This window comes from Fomitiporia mediterranea (genome assembly GCF_000271605.1).
Source record: "Fomitiporia mediterranea MF3/22 unplaced genomic scaffold FOMMEscaffold_4, whole genome shotgun sequence".
Lineage (NCBI taxonomy): Eukaryota > Fungi > Basidiomycota > Agaricomycetes > Hymenochaetales > Hymenochaetaceae > Fomitiporia > Fomitiporia mediterranea.
Genome location: NW_006760389.1, coordinates 3101256 through 3109430, shown reverse-complemented (window position 1 = coordinate 3109430; position 8175 = coordinate 3101256). Strand labels below are relative to the sequence as shown.

Below are 8175 nucleotides of genomic sequence, written 5' to 3'. Positions count from 1 at the left end.
GTGGTCTGTCTGGATCTGGTCAAGAGATAGGCCTAGCAATCAACACCTGTAATACACTTGTTCACTGCTTGAGTCTGGTCCAATCCCAATGTCTACCTACTTGTATTTGCATTGTAGCAGACATGAACACTCTCACTCACTCTCTACACAAATCTTGACACAGGCTGTACTATGTATGTGTTTCAGATTATTTTCCTTAATTATTGTAGATAATAATGTATTGTACAAATATTTTAATATAATTGATTTTTGTTATTTTAATAATGAATGGATGTAAGAGGAAATTATTATTATTAAGAAATAATAACTATGTATAGTCTCTGTAAAACATTACAAACATGTATTACCCTTTCAAAACTTGGTAATCCTTACAATACATTTCAAAAAAGGGAGGTCCAATATTATGCATTTTATATGTTTAAAAGGGGTATTACCCTTATGTACTTTTATTACATTAATAAACCTTACAGTACCTTATACAAAGTTATACTACTTTATCAGAAATTGAGGTCCAATAATATGTAAATTACTTTTTTACTTTTTTCACACTATTATAATGTAATATAACCTTTTAGACTTTTTCCCAATGCTATATATACTATGTAGGTATGTCTCAGATGTAGGATGTATGATGGAATGTATTCCATCATTGCTCGTCATTGCTTGTAATGTAGTTTATATCATCTGAGACATACTCTCGTGTAGTCTTGTCTTAACATAAGTGCCATTCCAAACTCCCCATTCTAACAGTCAAAGTCTGTCTAAACACTCCCAGTGTATTATTTAATTCCATACAACCACATAGCTCTTATATTTGAGCCTTTCACTGGTCTTCACAAAGTATACAGTAAAGACGAGTACTGCTTGCTAATACAGGTAGATCATGTGAACTGATACTATATAAGGTAGGCGCACCATATGAGGCAGGAGGTAAAAAAAGTGATGCAATTCGGACCGCTGTCATCATTTTCCGGAAACGCTGTAGGATTGCCGACCCCCACTTTATGGCCAGAACTTGACTCATTCCCCACTCTCAATCGGCAAGAAGACGCCTCGACATGTCAAGCCCTTCCCCAGATCCATATTTTGTCAGATTTCAGTGGAAGACATACTCTGATGCGGCACTCGCAAGACTTGTTCTGGACAAATGCTTTCCCATCAGTTTATTCGAAGAGGTTTTGAGCGTTGTTCTAGATCCAGGCTTTAAGCCACATGACGTTACGTTCAAGCATGCACACTGTATCTTTGATCAAGTCGCAGCTTTTGGAAGGAATTTGGCAGTGGAGCACGATGTGTCTGCGCCTTCGGACTCTGATTCTGTACGTGCACAGACAGATGGCCATAGTACTGTAGAGAACTCTGCAAAAGCTGCACTTACTGTGCCGCAGCCGTCGAATTCTGGATCCCTTGAAGGTGCTTCACCTGTTTTCGTTAGTGCAGATGCATCTGGACAAACAACAAGTCATGACTCTGCACTTGACCAATCCGACGATCAGACGGGTGCGTTTGCTGCTAGGAACACACTAACAGGTATGCTCCCTTAATCACTCTCTAGCTTTTCTTTAACTCTCCTTGCAAATAGATCCTACAACAAATGCACATGACAGAAGTATCTCACCTGTGGTTATGGGCTTTGCCGATTCTCTGTCTTCTGTCTTTTCCGAAAAAGACGCGAATGCTCCAAGTACCAAACAATGCAATAACACAATATCTCCTTATTGCGAAACGTCATTTGAGGTATGTTATTTTAACCTTAACCATTCTCACACGCTTGCCTTTCTCAATTACTCTCCTTTAGGGGGTCCGTCGTCAAGATTATGCGCAGGGACGCGAGCCGACAGGCGGTGTTGGGCAGACGAAAGCATTTGGGTTAGCACCTTCGCCTTCATCCAATGCAGCCTGCGATCAGACCGTCGCAAGGTTTGGCGGCCTCTTCCCTCCCAAAAATCAACAGTCATTCGGAAATATATATGAAGGTACATTACTTCTATTGCGCTACTGATCTCGTCCTCCTTTTCTATGCATGCTACTGGATTTGCACTGATGTCCGCTTTCCCTACGCCAGGTCAAACTACGACCGCCGGCTGTGGCAGTGTTCCACCAGCGACTACTGGTACAATGCCTTCTTATCGCGGAACGTCGCGTGAGGTCTGGCATTTCGCTCTTCAATCTCACATATGTGCCTGACTCGATAGATCTACTTAGGAGCTTCGTTTTCAAGATTATACGCAAGGACGCAAGCCGACGAGTGATATTTCTCAATCGAAAACATCCCAATTAGCACCTTCGCAGTCGACATTTGCGCCTTTCGGTAAGATTACTGCGAATGCGAAAACCTCCAGAGCCTTTGGTTGGAATGGTCAGCGGACTTCAACACAGTCATCTACAACTTTCGGTCCCCTCGGACATCCTCTTCCGAATCATGGACTAGTACAGGGTACGGGTACGGGTACGGGTACGGGAGACGTTGTTTCAGTGTCCGTTGAACAAGGCGCACCACAGCAGCAGACCAAGAACACAGATCTTCCTGGTAGAAGCGATGGACGTGTACCTCTATTCTCAAATAGTAAGCTACATCTTTCTTTGTGAACACATAGTAAATGAACCTCGTTCAAAGGAGAGAATCTTAAGAAGGCTATATCTGAACAGCTTGAGATACAATTAAGACGGCTTATGACACAGCCGCCGACTTCGGCCAGTCTAGGCCAATTTGGTCAGAATGACCAGCCGCAACAACAAGATCAACTTCAAAATCGCACCCCAAATCAGCAACAGTAGTGTCTCGTGTTATGTATTCGTTTTCAGGCGGGATCGATCATTAACTATTCGAATCGACTATGGAACGTCTGTTGGGACTTGCGCATTTGGAGGGTGATTGTTGTTTGAACAAAGTAAACACTGTCATGTACTTTTAATGAATGTCATATTTGCTGCAACCGACTGGGTTTCCATTTACTCTTCAATTAATCTGCATCAGTGTCTTGTACATAACATGCTAATATATAAACTATCGCTGATATCTACTTGTTGCTCTGAGGCTCTGTATGTGTTGTTGTTAAAAAAGGTCCGAGTTTGACGTTGGTGTGAGAAAAAGACATGTGGCTCAACTATTTCCCTGATCACACCATTCCGCCGCTAGAGACCCATCGAGGTTTTTTTCTTCAGGTACTAGTCCAAGCTCAACTCACTTACTAAGTTACTCAGCATTACCGAGTAAGGTGCTTACGTAGGAAATTCACGTGCAGAATCCGATCGTTTGCAAGGTCGTTTCCAAACCAGCAGTCGTTCATCCACTAACCTCACGACGCCAACAGGCGAAGGTGGTAATCCGAGTCTTTGGGATATACACGCCGAGGTCGAGTTTACTCTAACTAATATTGACCAACGTCGAGGAAAAGAAGCTGTTCAGCTATATGTTTCCTTCCTGAGTAATATTCACGTCGGCGACATCGATGGAACGGCTCAACCCGGGGCTTATAACGACTTCCCAGTGAAAGTTCTCCGAGGTTTCGAAAAAATTGAGCTTGCACCAGGAGAAAGCATGCAAGTCAAGTTCGAGGTTACAAGGAAGGATCTGAGCTACTGGTCTGTGGAGCATCAGAACTGGGTTATGCCAACGAGAGGGACGTTCAAATTAAGTGTGGGAAGTAGCTCAAGGAACCTACCCCTGACTGGCCTGTTGTAAGGCTCAGTGCTTTAATTTCTCGGTTCGATTTATCATGTAGAGATATGTAATACAACAAAATATTAACGAAGCAAGTCAATTCACGCCATTTTATTCTAGCACCACAATACGAGCCAAACTAGTATAAATAAAGCCAAACCATTGACAATATATCAATCGCCCTTTGTGACCCTTTCCCACTCTCAATCAGCAATAAGACGCGTCGACATGACAAGTCCTTCCCCAGATGCAACTTTTGTCAAATTTCAGTGGAAGACATACTCTGACGCAGCACTCGCAAGACTCGTTCTGGACAAAGGCTTTCCCATCAACTTATTCGAAGAAGTTTTGAGCGTTGTTGTAGATCCAGGCTTTAAGCCACATGACGTTACGTTCAAGCATGCACACTGTATCTTTGATCAAGTCGCAGCTTTTGGAAAGAATTTGGCAGTGAAGCACGGCATGTCTGCGCCTTCGGACTCTGTTTCTGTACGCGTACAAACAGATGGCCATAGTAATGCAGAGAACTCTGAAAAATCTGCGTTTACTGCGCCGCAGCCGTCGAATTCTGGATCCTTTGAAGGCACTCCACCTGTTTTCGTTGGTGCAGGTGCATCTGGACAAACAACAGGTCTAAACTCTGCACTTGACCAATCCGACGATCAGACGGGTGCGTTTGCTGCTAGGAACACACTAACAGGTATGTTCCCTTAATCACTCTCTAGCTTTTCTTTAACTCTCCTTGCAAATAGATCCAACAACAAATGCACATGACAAAAGTGTCTCACCTGTGGTTATGGGCTCTGCCAATCCTCTGTCTTCTGTCTTTTCCGGAAAAGACGCGAATGCTCCAAGCGCCAAACAAAGCAGTAACACAATATCTCCATATTGCGAAACGTCGTTTAAGGTTTGTTATTTTAACCTTTACCATTCTCACACGCGTACCTTTCTCAATGAGTCTACTGTAGGAGGCCCGTCGGCAAGACTATACGCAGGGGCGCGAACCGACAGGCGGTGTTGGGCAGACGAAAGCATTTGGGTTAGCACCTTCGCCTTCAACAAATGCAGCCTCCGATCAGTCCGCCGCAAGGTTTGGCGGTCTCTTCCTTCCGAAAAATCAACAGCTGTTTGGAAATATATATCAAGGTACGTTACTTCTATTGCGCTACTGATCTCGTTCTCCTTTTCTATGCATGCTACTGGAATTTGCACTGATGCACGCATTTCCTGCGCCAGGTCAAACTACGACCGCGAGCTATGGCAGTGTTCCACCAGTGACTACTGGCTCTTCCAATCCTCCCTACTCTGTCTTTTCTGAGAAAGACGTGAATGAACCGAAGTGCACTCTGCACTATCAAAGCATTAGTATAATGCCTTCTTATCACGGAACGTCGTTTGAGGTCTGCTGTTTCACTCTTCAATCTCACATATGTGCCTAACTCAATAGATCTACTTAGGAGCTTCGTCTTCAGGATTATACACAAGGTCGCAAGCCGACGAAGGGTATTTCTCAATCGAAAACATTCCAATTAGCACCTTCGCAGTCGACTTTTGCGCCTTTCGGCAAGATCACTGCAAGTGCGAATACTCCCGGAGTCCTTAGTCAGAATGGTCAACGGACATCATCAAAGCCATCTACATCTTTCGGTCTCTTCGGACGTCCTGTTGCGAACCATGGACCAGCACAGGCTACGGGTACGGGAGTCGTTGTTTCAGGGCTCTTTGGACAAAACGCACAACAGCAACAGACCAAGAACACAGGGCCTACTAACAGAAGCGGTGGACGTGGTCAGAGAAATCAGTCGAATTCTTTCGACAAACCTAGCCTACAGTCTGGCCTAGTCACTCCTGGAACTGGTAGCTCGCTTGGGGAAGATGTGAATCAACCTGTGCAACAGTCTTGTTGTGATCCACTCAATTGGTCTACTGACAGAAACCAGTGCGGATCTCTATTCTGCTCTAATAGTAAGCTGCATCTTTCTTCGTGAACATATAGTAAATGAACCTCTTTCAAAGGAGAAAATCTTTTGAAGGCTATGTTTGAACAGCTTGCAATACAGCCGACTTCGGCCAAGCTCGGTCAATTTGGTCAGAATAACCAGCTGCAACAACAGGATCATCTTCAAAATCGTACTCCAAATCAGCAACAATAGTGTCTCGTGTTATGTATTCACTGCCAGGGTGGATGGATCATTAACTTGGCAAACCGACGTATGGAACGTCTGTTGGGATTTGTGCATTTGAAGGGCGGTTGTTGTTTGAACAAAAGTTAACAATGTCATGTACTTTAATGAATGTCATATTTGCTGCAATCGGCCGGGTTGGAATTTGCTCTTTAATGTGTCTGCATCAGTGTCTTGTACATAACATGCTAAGGTACAAGTTATTGCTGATATCCACTTGTTGCTCTGAGGCTCTGCATGTGTTGTTAAAAAAGGTCCGAGTTTGATGTTGGTGTGAGAAAAAGATATGTATGCTCAACGCATGCAAACATTTCCCTGACCGCTCCCATTCCATATTATCATTTCGACCTCTTGCTCTGTCTTCAGGTACTGGCTCAAGCTCAAGCCCAAAAACGCCTAAGCATACCGTATAGGGTGCTTACGTAGGAGATAAATTCACGTGCGGAATCGGATCATTTGCAAGGTCATTTCCAAACCAGCAGTCGTTCATCCACCAACTTCACAACACCAACATGAACTTTTCTCGTCCTATCCATCTTTAGATATCTATTTTACTAGCGTATATCGTCATGAGATTTGAGGAGCTAATTGTTAAGGCGGTCGTTCCCTCGATTAGCGCAACGTCGTCGCCGTCTCGTGTCTAAGGCTCTGAGCCACGTCCGTGAGGCTTCCTCACGCAATGCAGCGCAGAATTACTGGTTGATTGACACAGGTCCGACACTTGGCATACACCGTACGCTGAATGAATTCGAGTGTCGAGGGCGTGCGTGGCGAGGGCTGGATCCTTCACACACACAGTTCTTGTCATGGTCTCACAACGAACATGGCACATACAACCTACTCGGCGGCGTCTATCTTCTAGGAGATAAAATTACAGGGACTCACTAGTTTCTCATGATACTCAAGCATGGCGCTTTCTTGATTTCCCGAGCGTGCAGCTGGTCGGGTAGTTCGTGAAGAATTGTAACCGGAGATGCAGGCTGAGAAGAACATCGCTGGTATTGGATGTGAATCAAGTTAGTCCATTCGCTTAGCATCAACGTAAAACGCAATGTCAACTTGAAGCTCAATATGTTATTATCTTCTCCTTTCTCAATAATTTTCATTCTCGTTCCGAGGGCCTCAGTCTGTACGGTACAGAAAATAGCGCATTCCGTTAATCAAATGCTCCCCTGAAGTTTTACTCATCGACCTCATTGTATCATAGGACGGTGACGTACATTTCACAGGGAAGAAAAATCACGTATCGATGTTCTTAAGCTCGTTGCAGCGGAGAGCGTGGGTAGGTGGTGGCTTGTACGGTTGTCTTCGCATCGCTGAAGACGGCCTCAATGGGTACCACACAGATGCAGCTCTTAACCTAGCGTATTGTCGTCGTCCTGCTCAAGCTATGACTTCGAGATACTGATACAGCCCTTGATGCATATTGTGCTTGGAAGATAATATTATTGTGGAAAACATCCATAAAACTAATCAGAGCTCATTGACCTTTTCGGTTGAGTGTGAACTGCATCCTCATTGAAGTCATTCATCTGAGCTTAAGCTTGTCGCGTTATTGCCTCAATCATAATCTTTTATCACTTATTCAATCCTCAATGTGCTCCTCTCTTTCATTGTTCATGAGTATCTGTGCATGTACCTAGTACAGTTTTAATAGCGCGTATGACTATAGTTGCTGAAGTCCGGTCCTGGTCCGGTCCGGGCATACTTCACCTGGACTCAGGACCGGACCAAATCTGCGGTCCGGGAGTGTCCCGGACTGGGGACCGGACCTATGTGGACGGGTAGTGGACCAGACCCAAGTTCCAGTCCGGTTCTGGACCGGTCCATAACCGGACCTGAGAGAAAAAAAATTTAAGAGATGAGTTAGAGTATTATTCTTTGTATCTAAGTACAAAAGTAATATATTTTTGTATATACTACATAATCTACAGACTAGACACTGTAGTGGTTTTCCTGACGCAATTCTGAGGATTCGGCGCGAGCCTCGCGACACGAGTCCTGAAGCTGGACTACAACTGCCTCTAAGCTGGTTACTGCGATTTACGGACACTTAGTTGTCGGAACATGAATATTTAGGTACTTAGCAGCAGACGGACCTGTCTCTTCGAGGGTGGCAATATAGTTGGCACGGCGTGCACGGAAAGCAGCCTGAGCGTCAGTGTTCTTCTTTCTGAGAGTGATTTCGGACATCTTGTCTAATTTGTCAGGGGCAGGGGCATTGGCTGGCTGCTTGACTGGGGAGGGCGGCTGGGACTGTGGTGTCTTTGGCAGTAGGACGGGAGAGGAGTGGAATATACATAAAGGGAATAAAGTATTTCGGGAGAC

At 44.6% G+C, this 8175-nt stretch overlaps 4 protein-coding genes across 4 annotated transcripts; 2 read left to right on the top strand and 2 right to left on the bottom strand.

Moving 5' to 3' along the window:
• The first annotated feature begins 1010 nt into the window (after nt 1-1010).
• Nucleotides 1011-2992, top strand: FOMMEDRAFT_18771 (uncharacterized protein). The gene is made up of 6 exons (XM_007264854.1): nt 1011-1530; nt 1583-1737; nt 1799-1976; nt 2066-2148; nt 2206-2566; nt 2618-2992. The coding sequence occupies exons 1-6, from the start codon at nt 1059-1061 to the stop codon at nt 2776-2778; spliced, it is 1410 nt and encodes a 469-aa protein (XP_007264916.1). The 5' UTR covers nt 1011-1058; the 3' UTR covers nt 2779-2992.
• A 900-nt stretch (nt 2993-3892) lies between these two features.
• On the top strand, nt 3893-5857 carry FOMMEDRAFT_139681 (uncharacterized protein; the record flags this gene model as incomplete). Its single annotated transcript, XM_007264853.1, has 6 exons — nt 3893-4364; nt 4417-4571; nt 4633-4810; nt 4901-5064; nt 5122-5629; nt 5681-5857. 6 exons carry the CDS (start codon nt 3893-3895, stop codon nt 5815-5817), a joined length of 1614 nt encoding a protein of 537 aa, XP_007264915.1. The 3' UTR covers nt 5818-5857.
• Nucleotides 5858-6483: 626 nt separating this feature from the next.
• Nucleotides 6484-7261, bottom strand: FOMMEDRAFT_18768 (uncharacterized protein). Its single transcript, XM_007264852.1, has 2 exons — nt 6974-7261; nt 6484-6863 (listed from the first exon to the last, which is right to left on the bottom strand). The coding sequence occupies exon 2, from the start codon at nt 6653-6655 to the stop codon at nt 6488-6490; it is 168 nt and encodes a 55-aa protein (XP_007264914.1). The 5' UTR covers nt 6656-6863; nt 6974-7261; the 3' UTR covers nt 6484-6487.
• A 521-nt stretch (nt 7262-7782) lies between these two features.
• On the bottom strand, nt 7783-8040 carry FOMMEDRAFT_154321 (uncharacterized protein; the record flags this gene model as incomplete). The annotated part of the gene is made up of 2 exons (XM_007264851.1): nt 7783-7883; nt 7947-8040. The coding sequence occupies 2 exons, from the start codon at nt 8038-8040 to the stop codon at nt 7783-7785; spliced, it is 195 nt and encodes a 64-aa protein (XP_007264913.1).
• Nucleotides 8041-8175: the final 135 nt, after the last annotated feature.